General features: G+C 51.6%; 1 protein-coding gene across 21 annotated transcripts in view; it reads right to left on the bottom strand.

Moving 5' to 3' along the window:
* NAV2 (neuron navigator 2) overlaps positions 1-18,436 on the bottom strand; it is a 706,422-nt gene that overhangs the window by 13,392 nt on the left and 674,594 nt on the right. For 20 of the 21 annotated variants that reach the window (XM_070274944.1, XM_070274945.1, XM_070274947.1 and 17 more), the window contains 9 exons: positions 15,116-15,269; positions 13,756-13,918; positions 12,926-13,026; positions 10,714-10,809; positions 8,268-8,436; positions 5,037-5,272; positions 2,640-2,794; positions 2,357-2,428; positions 441-637 (listed from right to left, as the gene is read on the bottom strand). In XM_070274944.1, the coding sequence (XP_070131045.1) occupies positions 441-637; positions 2,357-2,428; positions 2,640-2,794; positions 5,037-5,272; positions 8,268-8,436; positions 10,714-10,809; positions 12,926-13,026; positions 13,756-13,918; positions 15,116-15,269 (1,343 nt within the window). The remainder of the gene's footprint in view (positions 1-440; positions 638-2,356; positions 2,429-2,639; positions 2,795-5,036; positions 5,273-8,267; positions 8,437-10,713; positions 10,810-12,925; positions 13,027-13,755; positions 13,919-15,115; positions 15,270-18,436) is intronic. The other variant, XR_011441179.1, reaches the window with a different exon arrangement.

Genomic DNA, 18,436 nt, shown 5'->3' with positions numbered 1-18,436 from the left:
CCATTTTCCTCTGAACCCAAAGCTTCAGCCATGTTGATCAGATTTTATTTTGAAAGCAGAGCCAATCTGGCAGAGTTGTTTTCACCTGGGGGAGCCTTGGGATGGGGGCTCCTCACTGAGCTGGCAGTTTCTGCGTCAGCCCGGGCCAGCCACAACTCTCTGCTGCTGACCAGCACCAGTGCACCAGGCAGGGGAGAAGGGCAGAGACACAGCCCCCGAACTGAGTGACTGGCGGTCTGGGGCCTCTCTTGGGCCATCCCCCTGACTCCTTCTCTATCCGTATGGACAGTGCAGCAACAAGCTGACTTGTGCCTGCAAAGTGCTGTCCTGGTCAGGACCCTGAGGAGAGTGATCCGAGGAGGCCAGAGCTCCAGGAGCAGCATCCCCCCTCTGCCTCCCGCCCCACCTGCCTGCCAGCTGCCACCTGGCCTCCCACCTACCTATGGTGACGTCCGAGGAGCTGTGTGCCTCCAGGAAGCGGTTGAGGTGATGCCAGACCTTGGGAATCCAGTCGATGATTTTTACCAGCTCCACATTGCGCACCCGCCCACTGATCTCTGTTTCCATGAGCTTCCGCCTCAGGAACCGGCCAAGGAAACCCTTCACAGGCTCCGTGTGGTTGGCACAGAGCACCCACCTGGAGGAAGCCGGGAATGCTTTTCAACGATGATGACGGGGATGAAAATGGTGGGCAACCTCTCAAATCAAAGCAGACGGGAACTGGAAGGTATGTATGCTAATCCTAAAGCTGGACTCACCATGTGCCAACACTATTCTGAACACTGCACAGACATTAACTCCTGATTCCTCATGGCAACCCTGTGACATAAATATAATCGCCACCCCCATTTTACAGATAGAAGCACTGAGGCACAGACAGGTTATGTAACTTGTCCAAGATCAAACAGCCAGTTAACAGAAGAGCTTAGAACCAAGATAGTCCAGCTCCAGAGCCTGAGCTCTAACCACTGGGCTAACTGCCTCTTGTGCTTGCGCCAGGCCCTGTACTGGGCCACAGAGCTCTAACAAGAACTAAGACACAGTCTCTGGTCCCCAAGACCTCAGAGTCTAGTGGAAGAACCAGCAAGCAGAGAAATGAGACATGACAAAGCCTGGGCAGTTGGGGAAGGCTCCTCAGAGGAGGGGACGTCTGAGCTGAGACTAGAGGGGAGCGATGGAGCAGCCACATAAGGAAAGGCAGGAGCAGGGGCTGTGGGGGATGGGGGGTGGGTGGGTGCAGAGCAATTGGCAGCAATTGAGCAGGCAGGAGAAATAGCGTGGAGTGTTTGGGGAAACCGCCAGAGCGTCAGTGTAACCAGAGTTTAGACTTGACCTGCCAACCCAAGGAGCCTGGATTTCATTCTGGAGGCCACTGAAGGACTGGAAGCATGAAGGTGTTACGGTCATAGCTGAATTCTAGAATACTCACGCTGGCTGCCACCGGCACAGAGGATGGCCTGCATGCGGGCCAAGCTGCAGGCAGGCAGAGTGGTGAGAAAATGATTGCAGCAGTGTGCTGGGAGGTGATGTGGCAGTGAACAAGGACGAAGGAGGAGAAAGGAGGACTTGAGGGATATTCAGGAGAAGGCATGGACAAGGCTGGGACAGCATGCATGCAGAGATAGCACGATGTAGCCTGCATGATCCCAGTGGCCTGGAGGAGTTGACATTTCCCTGATAATTACAATTCAGGTCCACTTTCAGTAGCTCTCCCTCAGAGGTGCCTGCAGAGTGGCCAGTGAAAACGACAGGGGATCCCACCCCAGGAAATGGCTTCTCACCCTCATCTAAGGGCCCAGGCGGGAGAGGAGGAGTGGAGGAGTCAGCCGGGAATCAGGGCAGAGCAAAGGGCATTTAGTGATGGCCAGGCAAGTGGCCACACAACTTAGCAAGACAGTGTTGCACAGTCTTTCCCACACCCAGCAGTGGGACAGCCCCGGCCCCATGCTGGCCCAGAGGGCTCACAGCAGCTGGAGCGCAGAGGCCCGGAGAACCAGCCTCATGGGGAGGTTCATAAGCAAGAGCTTTCATGGCTGGGGTTCACTTGGAACAGAGAAATGCGCCATTGGTGATGAGCAGGGCAGGCAAGCGAGCCTCCAGGCCCTGCCCAAGGCTGCCTCCTCGACACTGCCTCCCCAGGACTCAGAAACCTGGGTTCAAGTCTCAGCTCTGCCAGTGACCGGCTGTGTGACCTCACAAGAGTCACTTAATTCTCCCAGCCTCAGTCTCCCATTTGTAAGCTGAGAACGATACGTTTACCTACTTGAGGCTGTTGTGAGAATTAAATGAGCTAAGCTGGGAAAAAAGCTCAGCACAATGCCTGGGATATAACAGGCGCCAACAAGTGACCCCTCACCTGAAGTTGTGATGAAGCTGCAGGTTGGGAGTGGACGAGGTAGCCTGGTTCATCGTGCCGATGATGTACGGGCTGTGGGGAAATGAGGGAAGAGACACTGTGAGTCTCAGCTACGCTCGAGAAGGCGCTCACAGACGCCCGGGGAGTCTGTGTGGCCGGGCAGACGCCGGCTGCCTGCCCCCGCTGATGCCGACCCTGCCATGGGTGTGCACAGCTCCCCACGAAGCACTGGTCCCATAGCAGCCGTTCTCCCGGGGCCAGGGGGTCCAGAGTCTGCCCTTACCATTTGTGGTCCTTGCAGTTGAGCAGCCCGTTGAAGACCTCGCCCAGGGAGCCGACGTGATGCAGGTTGTCCAGGATGATGACAAGGGGCACGTCCACAGCGTTGTTCTCGCTGGTGCACTGGTCGGCGAGGTTGGACAGGTACTGGCGCAATTCCTGTGGGGCCAAGGGAAGAACAAGCGAGTGAACGCACCCCGATGAAGATGAACATGCTGAGCCGCCAACGTAGGAGGAAAGGCCGTTCCGGAGGCCATGTGGGGAACACGTGCTGAGTGACCACCTGCTACAGGGCATCAGTTTGGGTCTCAGGAGATGCGAGGTGGGCAGGGGTCAGAAGGCCTGGGTCCTGCTTCCTGGCATTCACTGGATAATAGAAAACCTTCAGCCTGGGCAAGAGCACAGTAGGCACGGTTCTATATCCCTGCTGTGCCACTTCTCTACAAGTGCTGTCACTTTTCTTGATATTTCTTATTATGCCAACCTCCCAATAGGCTCCCTGGGCAGGCACCTTATACATCTCTGGACTTCCAGAGCATGTGCCTGAGAGCAGTTTACATGGCAGCTCGGGATGAATTAACATAGCAAAGGACCTCCCCCCACCAACACACACACACAAACACACATACAAGCACAGCTGATGAGTGCTGGGCGGCCGGCAACCAACAGTGCAGGGGAGAGGGGTCGACATGCACGAGGGGCCTCGCAGGGTCTGGTTGGAAGGGTAAGCTTTGAATTTAACTGTGAAGAACAGGTGGGGATTGGCTGGAGCCAGAATGCAGCCCAGGGTGGCTGGGTTATGGATGCGTGTCAGGAAAGGAAGAAGAAGAATAATGGTGCAATCGGGGACAGGCTGAAACGGTGAGTTAAGGGCTGGCCAGGGAACCCAGAATGACTGCCCGATGATCTCATTGTCACGCAACCAGCATGGCTCAGCCCACGCACACTCTGAGGGCCTTATGCAGACGAACCTCTGCAGCCCACAGTGACCCTCTGTGGTGGGTACTGTGACCACCTCCATTTCACAGGTGGGGAAGCTGAGGCACAAACTCAGGTGAGTGGCCTGAGATGGCACAGAGGGTGAGCAGTGGGGCTGGACCCAGATGTGCCGCCTGCCCCAGCACATGTTCCTCGCCACACCAGACTGTCCTGCACGCCAGGCTGGTTGCTCAGAGGGCAACCTTTCCTCCGCTTCCTACGAACACACACACCCGGGCCTCCCAGTAAGTCAAAATGTGACTTGCTAGCATAGAAAATGCCCAACTTCTAGTAATTTCTCCTTCTTTTAACTCCTTTCCATTGTGGGTTCTTGGCCTCGGACACCTGACAAGGACAGGACTCGTGGCTTCTGAGCCCGGGAGCCTGCCTCCCTTCCTCAGGCCTGCGGGGTGCGGTGGAGGAGCTGTGCTCTGCACAAGGGGGACCGACCAGGAGAGTGAGCAGGGGCTGGAATCTCACCTGGAGTCCTTCTCTCCCTGGTCCCAGAAGAGAGGGAGCCTCCCTTAGCTTCCTCACCCAGAGGCTCTGACCGCTTCTCTCTAGTCCCGCCCCTACACCAGTCACTTGGGGACCTAGTGAATGACACAGACTCCTGCTCCCCACCCCCCAACCTGTTGAACTAGATCATCAGGGAATGGGAATCAGCATCTTCAAACACACCAGGTGATTCTGAAGGGGGAGGAGTCATTGCAATCCACCGTGACTGCGCAGGGCCAGCCAGAGCAGGTCATCCATCAACTCCCACCGCGTGAACAGCACACAGGTCTGAGGAAACACTTCACAACCCTCGGCCGGGACTAGGTCAGACTGTCCAAACTTTCCATCACTCCCTGTGAAGCACGATCGAGCCCACTGGCAGGCTCTGGAGTCCAAGACTTAGATTGGAGCTCTGGCCCATGGCACAGGACCATTTGCCTCAAGTCTCAGTCTCCCCCTCTGTAAAATGGGATAGTGGCAACGACTCTCTTGGAGGTAGAGCTGTGAGGCGGCCGATTTGCTGCTCACAGGGCAAGCAGTCTATAAATGCAAGCTGCTGTTATTATTATTATTTCTCACAAAAGGAGGTTTCATTTTGGAAAAACAATAGCATCCAGCAGGCTCATGAAAAATTCTTGGTAAATTGAAATGGCACATCTGAGGTGATCCTAAGGAACTCCTAGCACTGAGCATCATGCCCAGCTCATGGGGGGAGGCAAGAAATGGACTAGATTGACTTACAGATGGAACTTCTTGCCAGGCAGCTTTGGGTCAAAGCTGTCCTTTCTGCTATGCCCTTCCTGAGCTCCTTCGCTGGGCTTTTAAAGACACCAGCGGAGAGCATGTGGGAAATGCTGCTTTCCCATCAGGGCGGTGGCGGCATCAACAGTTCCGAAAGGCAGCAGCTGCCCAGTGGCCTCCTCACCTTGCTGGACTTGTGGTCCACGTTGAAGGTGGCGATGACCCCGTCCGTCAGCTCCCGGCCCTCCCGAAGCACCAGGTACTCCGACAGCCGGTTGGCCAGGTAGGTCTTCCCGGTGCCGCTGGGGCCGGACAGGATGATGCGCCGGTGCTCCACCAGCAGGGACACGTAGCGCTGCAGGATGGGCTTGGGGATCAGGGACTCGAACACCAGCGCGTCCAGGCTGTTTTCCGCGAGCCCTGTGTCAGAGAGATGGGGGCGTTGGAAGCCCGTGGAAAGGGGAGCCATCTGTGCCTGACTAGGACAGCCAAAACCGGAGGCCACCCTTTCCTCGGAGCCTGCCGACCTGGGACCCCTGCCCACCAGGTGCACCGGAGGCTGAGAGCAAACTGCCGCTGCTCCCACGCATCAGCACCATGTGCTCTGGCCCCCGGCTTGGCTGGCTCTCCCAGACTCTGATTCACCTCTCCCATCTGGGCCCTCGGGCCTTGTCTGTCCTCTGCTGAATCCCTAAGACTCTGGGTGCCGGCTTTCTGTCTGGAGTCACCTTAGATGGTGTTCGCTCAAACCAAAGGTGAACCTTCCAGGTGCCCCGGCTGCCCACTCTCAGATGTACCATGAAGGTATCAACACTTTATCTTTAGAGAGAGGAAGAACGCAAGGTGAGGCCATCTGATTTGGGATGTGAGTACTGTTAGACTTGGAGCCTCAACAATATCGAGGAAACACCTTCCCCCTTCTCGCCCGGACCAACTTCACTGTCACGGCTGTGGGCTTTCAAAGAGCTGTTTTCTTGATAGCATTCCCCAGAAAAGAGCCATCCAGGGTTACACGTCCAGAACCTAAGGTAACTCTGTTAAAAACTCATCTCAAGAAAACCAGTACAGGTAGGTAAAAAATAAATTGGAGAGTGTTCATTCTGTTTTATAAGAACATCTTTCTTCCATATAATTATTTTCTGCAAACAGACCCACCTAATGCATTTATATGCTTGTTTCTGATCCGCCCCTCCCACACCCCAAGCAAGAATAGCTCCTAAATGCAGTGACTGTTCCAGAATGACCATGATGAAGGTTCTCAAATGACTTTTCTTCCGGACACAGGCCTGAGACCTTCCTCTACTGGGCTCGATACGGCCTACACAGCTCAAACCGTGATGCAAAGCATGGAGCACTGGGTCTCACGTCTAACTTAATAGCAGCACCAGGGCAAACACTAAAGCACCTCTCTCTGCATATCTGTTGCCATTTCTGTCTTTTGCCATAAGACCCCCTGGAGTGACTGATTTGCGGACGACCTCACTTCGGAGCACGTGGTCACACCCCATCCCCCAGGACCACTGAAGTGAATCATCTGCAGCTCGCGGATCTCTTTCCGCTCAGAATCTTGAGTGGTTTTAGTGCCTTGAAAGCCTAAGTTCCAAGCCCTATAGGACAAGAGAAGAGTTAGGTATCACTTAAAAATAAACCCACGCTGATCCCTTGAGATGGTAAAACAACGCCATGTGCTGAGAGAGCAGCAGATGAGGCTCCGTGATGGGGTGGCCTGCTCCAGCAGAGGCAGATAATCTCGTCCCTGTTTCCACAGAGGGCTGGGGTGGTCTCAGCGACAGGGCACTCCTTGTACCCCTCGGTGCTTGTGATGCCCACCTGTAAGTGACAAGGCACGCTTGCCAGCGTGGAGGCAATGCAGTCTGAGTCAATGATGTATAAGGCCCTCCTCAAAGGCTTCTCGGAGTAGAGAGTCGTTTCAATGTGCCTGGTACCCCTTCCTCCTCCCCCTCGTAGGAAAATTCTTTCTTACGGGCAGCTCATTCCAGGTGGCTCCAGTGGGGCTGACCCAGCACCTTCACCCACCCCCTGGGTAGGCTTGTGACCAGGCTGGGCCAAAGCCTCTTCCTGGTCCCAATGACTGATTCAGCGATGAGCATTTGACTTGCGGTGGGCCAGAATCACCTCTAAGAATTCTCTGTCGCACTTTTCCAGAAAGATATTCTCTTTCTTGTAGGTTCCTAAGCTGGAAAGACGGCTGAGGGCTACCAGGGCCCCTTCATCAGCCATGTGCAGAGAGCTCAAGGACAAGCAAGCAGTGCTGAGCAAGGCTGATGGGCCTGGTCCTGATGGCACGGGTGGAGCGCCTGGAGTCAGCTGGGTTTGGAGCGTCTTCCTGGATCTTCCAGGTACGTGAGCCTTTACACCTCCTTTTTCGCTAACGCTTGTTTTGAGTAGGTTTCTGTCACTTGCAGCCCGAGGCCACAACCATGGAATTGCACTTGCCAGCAGGATAAAGCTATGTGTGAGGCTCGAGCAGTAACGGATGCCCACCACGAGGCCTCGATTCCTACTGATGAGGAACGTAGTGGTGCTTCTGGAAAACCTACCAACCAGGAAACAAAATCTGCATCCAAAAAGCCCCAAACGGCACTGTAAACCACAGTCAAGACCAGTGCCTCCAGGGGAAACGGGACGACGGGAAGGGCGAGCCCAGCACAGTGTTTATTAGTCCGTCCTTCAGGTGGTTCAGAAAATACAGGAAAAGGGGGTTTGCAGGCAAATACATTTGTGTCAGACTGGATTAAACAGCCTTTTTAATGGCAGGAGTTACAACAGCAAAGGTCAGAGCCGTTAGCACACCAGTACACTTCTGTCATCCTGCCCCCAAACCCAAATGGGGATCATGATGCAGTTTCCCAGACTTATTTGGCCATGAAACTTTTTTCCCCCCACAATATACTTTGTGGGCCTAGAGCTCCATGGGACACACTGTGGCCTGGGGTTTAACTCTGGGCAATGAGGCAATGGAAGCTCCTGCAGCCTCGTGCGTGGGCAGGGGCCTCAGCGGCTTCATCGAACTCCTCCAAACCCACAGCAAATCGTGGTTTTCCCCGCTGTGGAATGGGAGCATGTCCAAGGCCTCCTGGCAAGAAGAGTTCACTGGTACTGGTAGAGCCCCATGTCGACAGGGTTATTAAGATTCCATCATCTCAGAGTCATAAGGTTAATGGGACCTGCTGTTATATAATTTTAGCAATCAACTAAAATTATTTGTTTCCGACGGTGGTTGCAAAAGCTAAAGACTGTTCAGCTTGCTTAGATAAGAATAACTGGTGCAAGGGAAAACAAACAATCCACAACCATATGCACAAACAAAACCGTGGCCACGGCTTCCTATGCCAAGTCCCCAAACAGAGACCGCCATTTCTGGGAGCTCCCGCCTCTGTAAGCGCCGGGTTACCTTTGACGGTCACAGAGATGGTGGTGTTCTCTCCAACCAGGTAGCCACAGGGAAGCAGCTCAGGGGTCTCAGAGGCGGTGCTGCGCCGGATCTCCCCAATGCTGTAGCCCAGGACGCTGTCGGAGTTCAGCCCGAGCTGACTCACCGGGTCGACGTGAATGATGTATTCCTGGAAAAAATAAAAGCAAGACCCCATCAAAGATGTGGCCAAAAATCTGCCCATGACTCATGTTTTCATTGGGTGATTTACGATCATCTTCTCTTCCTTCCCAGCTGACGCCTGAGTTGAAATTGAGCTGTGGAACGAGGGGAAGAAGAGCTGACTTCCTATGGGGATGATGCCCGAGCATCACAGCCCTCTTAAAATACAGATTTATTTGGTTAGCCAGGAGGGGAACCCTAATAAGACTGTGAACGTTTAGTCTGGATGAACCCAGCATGGAAAGTTAGGCTGCTTTTTCTAAGTTCGACTGAAGTCCTGAAGATATCGGGTCTGTGAATGCTGCCGGAGAATTCATGAAGAAGTAATTCTGGGGGCCAGCCCGGTGGTGCAGCAGTTATGTTTGCATGTTCCGCTTCAGCAGCCTGGGGGGTTTGATGGTTTGGATCCCGGGTGCAGACCTACCCACTGCTTGTCAAGCCATGCAGTGGCAGGCGTCCCACATATAAAGTAGAGGAAGATGGGCACAGATGCTAGCTCAGGGCCAGTCTTCCTCAGCAAAAAGAGGAGGATTGGCAGCAGATGTTAGCTCAGGGCTAATCTTCCTCAAAAAAAAAAAAAAAAGAAAAGAAGTAATTCTGACAAGAGATCTCTCCACTAGCCCCTTCTTTTGGCTCAAAGACCATACTGATGACAAAGGGAGCAAAATCTAGAGCTGCCAGAAAAAAGCACCTCTTGATCTTTCAACAGGAAACGTATGTTTAACTTGGAAAGTGTTCCCTCCTAGGTGAATGACCCACAGGTCTAAGGTCAGTGAACTTGGGACGAAAGTCTGTGGGCTCTGAGGTGGCTGGATAATGACTGAGGTGGAGACCCATAACAAGCTTCTACCTTTAATGGTCTCATTGCCTCACCTGTGATGCCCCACAGGCTCTTTTCAGCCCAAACTATTGTCTTTCTGAGCCTAGGACGCTGACTGCCCATCAGCAAACGTGAGGTTTTGGCCTGGGCGGCAGGACTGGTCTGTCCTGAGCCATTCACATCTCTTGCCTAGTCACATTTCTACAGATGGGCCTGTCAAGATGGTGACAGATCTTTGGTCAAAGAACAGAATTTTCTCTGTGTGAAGCCACCTGAGTCTAGATGTTAGAAAGAGACTAAAGTGTACTAGTCAAACCAGGTTTTGAAGTCAGACCAGCTCAACTAGACCAATATGGTCCAGTTCTAGATCCATGACTGTAGGCAAGTGACCCAACCTGAGCCTCACTTTCCTCACCTTTAAATGGGAAAATAACAGGATCTTCCTCATAGGCCTGGAAATAAACTGGGGTGATGTAAGAAAAGAGCTTAGCATGGTCTCTAGCACAAAAAATTTGGGCTATTACTACTCCAGGGATATGATTAATGAACACTGATGGTTATTGACTGACTTCAGGTCAATAGAAAAAAAATGTACCAAAAGCTTCTTTCAAACCACCTTGTGTTTCAGGTTCAACTCGGTACCTCTAAGTTATTTTTCCTGTGGGAACATTCACTCCAATGATGTCATTAGAACAACTAGAAAAATAACTATGCCAACATCCTTGACACTGGCCATTAATCAGATTATTTTAATTTTTTTGGTGAGGAAGATTCACCCTTAGCTAACACCTGTGCCAATCTTCCTCTACTTTTCGTATGTGTGTCGCCGCCACAGCATGGCTTGATGAGTGGTACAGGTCCACGTCTGGGATCCGAACCCATGAATCCCAGGCCGCTGAAGTGGAGCACACCAAACTTAACCACTAAGCCACTGGGCCAGCCCCTGATCAGATTATTAATGTCATTTGTAGCACAAATCACAGACTCTGCAGTGTTAGCAAGGATGTCAGGCAAATTGGATCAAATCCCCCCACAATCAAGGATGGAATTCTGATTTCTTAGCCCCAGCCACAGAGCACACATTCCAAAGCATATTCAATAAACACATTCTGAGGCGAAGGGAGAATCTGGACATTAGCAGGTCACAGTGAGAGGCTGAAATAAATGATCAAGGCTGGGGCAATGACTCTCGCTGGCTGGCCAACCACTGCCAAGGGCAGATGGGAACAGACTGGCCAATCACCAGTCTGTACTTACCATCTTCCTTCTGTTCCCTTGAGGGCTGGGGGAAGAGTCCCGGCAACATAAGGATGTGGGCAAACGCCTGAGAAGTGGTCCAGTTCAGGACTCAAACCGCCCTCTCCCTCCCCAAGTCCAGGCCCCCCTTCGGGTGTATTGCCGTAGCCATCTTCTTGAAACACTTACTTTGAAAAGCCGTCTAACCACCCCATCGAGCACATCCCACTTCGTCTTGCCACTAACTCCAATGCAGCCAATAAGAAAGAGGTGTGGTCTGGAATCCTAAGGGTAAGGAAATGTATGCAGGTGAAAAACAAGTGGATCTTTTATGACAGTTTAGAAGGACTCAGAATGTCCTAGAACTCCACCAATGGTTTGAGGGGGGAATTAAAGTCCTGTCGTCTTAACACCAGGTATCACTTAGATTGAATGCAACAGTTTTAAAGCCTTTCTCTGCTCTACCGCTAACACAGCAAGCTGTGGATCAGGAAGAGAGGGCCTCTTCTCTGGAATCTAGAACCTTCTACTCAGTGTGTACCTCATATAGTGCGTAGATCACACAACCCTTGCCTGGAATGCTCTCCCCTCTCCCGTCTGCCATCTTTCCCTTTCCAAACCTTACAAACTCACCTCTTCCAGGCAGCCTTCAATGATTAACCACCAGGCTCAGAGCTCACACTGCTTCAGTAGATCTGTACACAACTTACATAATGATATATTCTGTACTTGCTAATTTTTTAGGTGCTTCTGTCTTGTTTGAATATCAAGTTTATGTCCTTGCTAGACCTTAAACTCTTTCAAGGATAAAAAAATGTTTTAAATTTTTTCTTCCTTTTTGTTTCTTGTTTGTTGCTTTTTGTTTAATTAAAAGTTAAAACATGCTTAATTCAGAAAACTAGTGAAACTCCAGGAAGTTCACAAAAAATAATGTTTTTCTACTCCTCTGCCCACAGGGCTCTGCATAGTGAGGGTTAACTGATCACACTGATTAAAGAAAAGCTAATAGAACATTCCATTCTGATGGGTTTTTAATATCTGACATGCTGCTAAGGATACAGAATTAGGAGAGTGGGGGTGGGGTGAGGAGGGGTGTCTCTGGCAGGTAAGCAACATCAGCAGCAAGAAGAGCACCAGTCGTGCAGTGAGCTGATCTGGCCGCATCACCTGCCCTGTAGCCTTAGGTAAGCGATGTTTGGGTCTTGGGTCTCTCAATTGTGAAATGGAAATGATAACATCTGGTCAACCAAGCTCATCTGGCTGCTGTGGTGATCCAGTAAAATACAATTTTTGAAAGTGACTCACAGACTTTTGTAAAAATGTAAGATCTATCTGTTTGTGCTGATGATCACTAGATAAAACGCATTCACAGGGATCACTGACATTAATTATGAGAATGTTCTAGGAATGGATTTCCCCTTTGATAGTCCATCACTCTACTAGCAAAGCTCTAAAAACAGAGCTATTTTTTGGACCCTTCTAGGCTAGATGATGCTAAAACCCCTGGCAGCTCCAAAATTCTGGGCCTGCCCCCTCCAGGGAGACTAGAGAGCCACCCACAGAGTGGGAACCCCCGGCAGAGAAAAGAACAGCTGCAGATGCTGTGTTTTGGTGGGCACCACGGGATCCCTAGCTGCCCAAGACTACAACAGCATGTCGGCGAGAATATTGAGAAATAAATAAAAAGCTCAAGGGGACTTGAAATAGTGACTCATGAGGTCTTGAGTCTCACTTCTCTGACAGATGGTCATTCACAGCATCATTTGGATTTAATCAACAACTAAAAATCAACCTTAATTGTCAACCCCCACCTCGACCCCAAAGTAGTCTCTGGTGGGGATACGGCCTCTAGCCTCTGGTAGACGAAGAAACCATCAGGTAACTCGGGTCCCCAGCCTTGAGGAATCAGGATGCTCCTCCCCACCCCCCGCTTCAATTGTAGACCCCTATGTGACCCCGGGCTTGGCCTCCTCCATCTCTCAGCATCTCCTTCGTTGGCAGCCTCTGACGACTGGATAAAACTGGTGCTCTTGGTCAGTTTATTTCTGTATCTTCCTCGCTAAATGTGCTTAGCGGCCTTTGAAGTGCTTTGGGAATATATTAAATTCAGAAAAGCCATTTCTGACTGACATTAGTGTTTAGACGGTTACATGACAGTGCAACGTGGGGCCACTTTAGTACCCCTTATCAGACTTTCCGAGCGGGGGGTGGGGTGGAGGGCAGTTTGCTCACTTCGATTGTGTCAAAATGCTCCTGGGGGTGACGGTTAGTCAGGAAAGCGTTAGTAGTATGACCAGACCACCTGAGGCGCTGAGGTGGTTCGGTCTGACGATGAAATCACTACGCTAGGCAGTTCTAGCTGGGGAGGGGACAGGCCGAGCAGGGAAAGGATCCAACTAACCTCCTTCCACTTCATTTCCTCCTGAAAGCTGACAACTATCTTAACATGCCTGCCTCCTTCCTTCCGAGCCGAGCATTCACCAGTGTCATCCAGCAACATGTCTGCGAATGGAAAACATCAACAGCCTTAGGCACAGGGGACAGCAAAGCCGGCTTCCTGACACCCCCGCTGCTCACTGGCACAGCAGCGGGACAAACCAGGTGTCGGGGTGCGGGGGAAGTGGGGTGGGGAAGGGGAGAGGGCAGAATGGCGAGTGCAACCACAGAAACCAACGGTGGACCAACCAAGGAGCCAGCGGGCTGACGATGCACCTTGCTAGATGGAAGTGCAAGGGAGACTCAACCAAAACGAGAGCAAACAGCAGCATCATGGATAAGAAATCAAAGCGCCAGCCTCAGTATGCTCACAAAGAAAACCTGGATCACGTTTGCTAATGACTGTGCCCGCCTGGAGTCCATCCCAAAGGCAGGAAGGTCATGGACCAAGCCATCGCCCCAGTAGGGATCTGCCACTACGGGGTTGGTTGGCAGCATTCAGCTTGCAGGTCAGCCTCTTGAAATGGATCAAACAGAACTCAGCGTGGTGGGTGAGGGGAATCCAAGCTCATGGCTTGGAGAATTTGGGGCGCTGGAGCAAAGCATGACAGCAGTCTAACGGCTGGGCTCATGTTGGTAGCAGACGCACACGCAGACACACTCGCACACCCCAAGTGCACACACGCCTGTTGCCTCTGCATTTGGTCTGTTTGTCTGCTTGTCTCGGGGCTCTCGCTTGCAGCGCGAAGTGCCAGACGAGGGCCCTGACCTGCCCCAGCCCTGTGATGGACTCACCCAGGCTGGTCGACTCTGTGAGGTTGAGGCTGTGCTGGGAGAGGCCCATGGACTGCCTCGGGGAGGCAGAGAGGGACACCTGGGAGGGTGCCCGGCTGCAGCCACTGCCTTGAGACTCCGACTTCAGCCGGTCATTCTCCGCTTTCAGCTTCTCTATTTCACTCTGCGAAGAGTAAGGGAGACGCCCCCTTACTAGGTGGATGTGATGCCGACAAACCTTTCCTGGAGGAGGGATGTGAAAGTTCCCTGCAGGGATCAAGCGGGTATCCTAGGCGAGGCAGAGGGAGTCCCACCATCACAGAGATTCGGCAGCGTTTGCGGCCTCTGCGGTATACACAAGACCCGTCTGGAAGGAAGCGTCCACCCTTTCAGAGAACTGGTCTTTGGAAAGACCTCAGAATATTTCCCAGTCTGCTGCCTGAGCATTAAGTGAAAAAGTGTCTTATAATTTAAGAGGTTTGGGAAGCTCTGGGTTTGACAGGGTTCTTTACTGCGGGAGTGCTCAGAGCCTTTAATGAGCTGCCGTGCATTGTGGATGTCGGAGGGGCGCACTGTGTGTGGCATTTCTCAGACATCTTTGAACGAGGAGCTCTCCTCTCACAGAGCCTCTCATGGAATGAGTATGGAATGAGTGTTCCATGGAGCCTGCTTTGGGAAATGCTGTTCTCTTTGAGGCCCCACACGACAGAGCTCACAGGGGTCTTTCATTCTAGGAATATTTAGGAAAAACCTGCCGTGTGCAAAACACTGATGCTATATCCAGAGAAAGAAAGCAAAAAAGAATAGCCAGCAGACCCAAATACCCTCAATCCGTGGCAGAAGGTGAGGGGCAGTAAGAACAACCCTATAGGAATATTCTTCCAGATGGAGGACTTGGAAAAGCTTTGCAGAGGAAGACGCATTGGGCTGAGCCTGGAGGAAAGGGGCCAGTTGGATGTGCAGAACAGCCCGTGGAGGAGGGATATACGACAGAAATTCCAGGGGCACACAAAGGGAGCAGTCAGTGGCTCCCTCTGGCTCGCGAGTCGAGTCTGGAAGGTGGAGTTGGGGGGTGTGGGCGGTGGATTAAGACTGAAAAGATGCTGCAGAAGGCCTTGAAGGCCAGGTGACGAGACTGCAGCACACGCAAGAGGCCAAGGCAGAGCCACTGAAAGCCTTGTGCGAAGGAGGAGATGGTGCTCTTACGCTTTCAAAACACTGGTCTTGGAGCAATGAATGGGAAAACCTGAAAAGAGAGAGAGGCTCAGAAAGCAGAGGGCTGCCACCAGGTTCTGATGCAGCCCTTGGGGCGTGGCGGAGGGCAGCCTCCTGACGCCCCTTCCAGACAGCCTGGGCTCAGTTCCTGCTCCTGGGCTCTCACCTGCATCCTGTTCATGGCCTCCCGGAGCTGGTCCAGCTGGTGTGCAGAGCTGAGGGCTTCCAGGCGGATGTCTGTCAGCTTCATCTCCTTGTCCCTCAGCTCGTTTCGGAGCTGCATGACCGTCTCGGCTTCACTATCCATGCACTCTGAAATCCTAGGGAAAGAGGAACGTTACTGATGAAAGCAGCTCCAAGTTCATCTCCTTTCAGTCCTACAGTGACCGCTGGGCCGTGTCCATCATCAGATTTGTGCAGCAGTGACCTTGGATAACCAGCTGCCCAGTACTTCCTGGAGGTGACAATACCAAGAGCACCTGAAATTTACAGATTTTACTGCTTCTCTTTACTCTTTCTCTGCAGAGCTCTGAGAATGACAATGGCTTTGGTGCAGCTTTCAGCAAAATTCTAATAATCTAAGGATAAACAGGAGCTGGCAAAAGGGTGCAGTGACCTTGGGGGTTTGAACCCCCTGCAATGTGTACACAGCCTGGCCCCTATAACAACACCACAACCCCTTGAGATCTAAACCCACTCAGAGAAACGAGGTCAACTATCTGTTTCAAAGAGCAGACAGTCCAGGGTCAAACAGATGAGTGGTGATTTTTATTTGCCAAAAAGGAAAAGTTACCTAAAGATACGTGTGGAAGGAGTTAGTCTGTTTCTGGTCACAGAAACAAACTCTGAAACCCACTCTTCTGAAAGTGTCTAGAGAGAGGAACATTATTCCATTGCCCCCCCCCCCCCAACACTGCTTAAGAAGCTCATGGCATGGAAGAGAAACATCTCAGGCAGCTAGAGACAGAGAGGATAGCATGACGTGGAAGCCAAACTTTCATCTGACAACTACAACATTGTGGCTAGTTGTCTTCCCTTCCCAGCTGTACGCCAGACCCTGTGAGCATGGCACCCAGGTGAGGCCCTCTTTCTTATGAGGTGGTCCTTCTAGGCTGGGCTCCTTATTTGATTAGTTAGGTTCACTCTTCAGACACCTGGCAAGTTAGCACAAAGTGCAAGATCATAAAACCCAGGATGAATTGCAGGGTTAGAAACAGCAGTCTGCTAGAAGTTCTGTTGGTTTCAAAGATCATAGGATCTGGCAGGAGGGGTGATCCAGAATAGAAAGCTTCGACATTTCTTGGACTGAAGATAGAAAAAAGAAAATGAAAAAAATCCCACGTTCACAAAAGTGCAAAGCTGAAGCCGATTATCTCTGAAAGACATGGTGAGCCTGTGGTCTCTGCAGAACAATCACGTGAGCCTGCTGTCCACGACCCAAGTCCCGGACGTGAGGCCAAGCAAAACCTGACCGTGAAACTGGCTGAGGGCGCGGAACCGTTAACTGCCAAAGGAAAACCATTTATAATTGTTAAAAGAGATGTAATTGTATTTTGGGGGCAGAAAGGACTAGAAGAAAAATTTAACACCTGAACAGCCAAATCTTTTTGCTGCTGTTTTCTTGACCTGCACCTGAACTGTTTTAATTTGAAAGATACAAAGAGAGGAAAACTGCCTCCTCTTTTTAGGAGCTGCCAGCAGCCAAGGGAGCTTCTCTGCTTCAAAATCTTCTGAAATCTCCAATGGACTCCTGAAAAATACTATAATTGTTCCCATTTCATACCTATGAGAAACTGAGGCCACCGGCTTTGGGACTAAAAGGCGTAGAGAGACAGAAATGTCTTTAGAGTCCAGATCCTCCCCCTGGCCCCGAGCTCCCTGTGCTTGGCATAGCCTGGGGTCTGTGAGGTCTAACTATATAGTCACTTTTTTTTTTTTTTTTTTTTTGGCGAGGGAGGTTTGCAGGGGGAGCTTGCAAAAACTGGTTCTTTCTTGAGAGAGAACTATGGTTTCCTGGTTTAAATGGAGTGTAAAGTCTGAACAAAATTCCACTGTGACACTCTGGTCTTAGCCAAACCATGCCCTGGACAGATCCCGCCGGCTCCAATCCATGGCAGACAACAGTGGGCCTCGGTCCACACTGTCAGTCCGCTCTGTCGGGTGTTCCATGGCAAGGCAGTATGTTCCAGCCTCCTTACAGGGTCTGCACCTTTTCCCCAGAAAGGTTTCTCAGCAAGAGAGACAATATTTCCTCAGCACCTACTTTATGGAAAACATCACCTGGGTTACTTTGCGAAGCTTGGCCGCAATAACTTTACAAAGGGAAGCAAACCAAAATGAAGCAAGCTTGTGTCAGGAGGAACTGGATCAAGAGTGCGAGGCCCTCCTGTGCTCCCCCAAAGTGGCCAGTTCTCAGAAACACACAACTGCGAGGCCACACGGGAGGGATGCACTACAACACGGAGATGCTGTTGAAACAGCTCGTCTGCAGTGGCCCAAGTAAGAGTCAGTCCCTCTCCCTCCTGCCCAGGACAGAGCCTTCACCCTTGGTTCCATCCCACACCAGACTTCTGGTACATCACCGAGAACTTGGTTGTAGTTAACAGGCTACCCCCTGCGTGGCTGCTGGCCCTTCTAGGACCAGGGTCTTCTCTGCATCATTTCTAGTGTCTGACCATGGAACAGACTCTGCCAGCGCTCACCGACTACATGAACAACTGTGCTAGGCATCTGCAGCATATTATTTCATCTACTCCATGCACCACTAACTCCATGAAGAGGTACTAGAATTATCTCTATTTTAAAAATGGGGAGGCAAAGGCGGAGAGAGATTAACATGCCCATTAAAAATGACAGAGTCAGGATCAAACCTGGCAGGTCTCCTTAGCTCCAGAGCCCAGGCTCCTGAACGATCTCCAGTGGGCGCTCAAGACGTGCTGGGCCACTGCACGGGGCACATACTGACGTCTCTTTTTCCCTACTCGGTCCCTAACAGGTTACTGTGGCATACTCCCGCTGTCTTGTCCGGAAGGCAGGGCTGGTGGCATCTCTAATTTTAAACGCCTCGAGTGTGGGAAACGCTGCCTTCCCACACCACAATTCCATTCGCCCACAGGGCAGGGACTTTTCTGAGCCCTGACTCCTCTGTCTTTGGTTTCTTCTTTGAACTGCCTCTCACATCTAGATTTGCACATTCTTGCAAACCCTTCAAGGTTGGAAAGGAGCATTTGCTCTCTGCCCACCCTTTGGAAAGCTAGACCAAAAACAAACATCTCCAGTGTGCACGGACGCTGCGGAATGTCTGAAAAGAGCTGGCGAGCCAAGAGTCCGCCCCGCCCCATCCCCATGGGGAAAGTAGTTTGGAGGGAGAGTTCTCCCCATGTTTCTGAGAGTCCTGTGTAGCTGTGTGCATCATCGCCATTCTCTCCTCATCTCACTTGGCTGCTCAGCAGCATCCGGCCCAGTTACTAGTCCTGCCTTCACAGAG

The sequence above is a fragment of the Equus caballus genome, chromosome 7 (assembly GCF_041296265.1).
Source record: "Equus caballus isolate H_3958 breed thoroughbred chromosome 7, TB-T2T, whole genome shotgun sequence".
Taxonomy (NCBI): Eukaryota; Metazoa; Chordata; class Mammalia; order Perissodactyla; family Equidae; genus Equus; species Equus caballus.
Note: the sequence above shows the minus strand (reverse complement) of the source record. Positions and strands in the feature narration are given on the sequence as shown.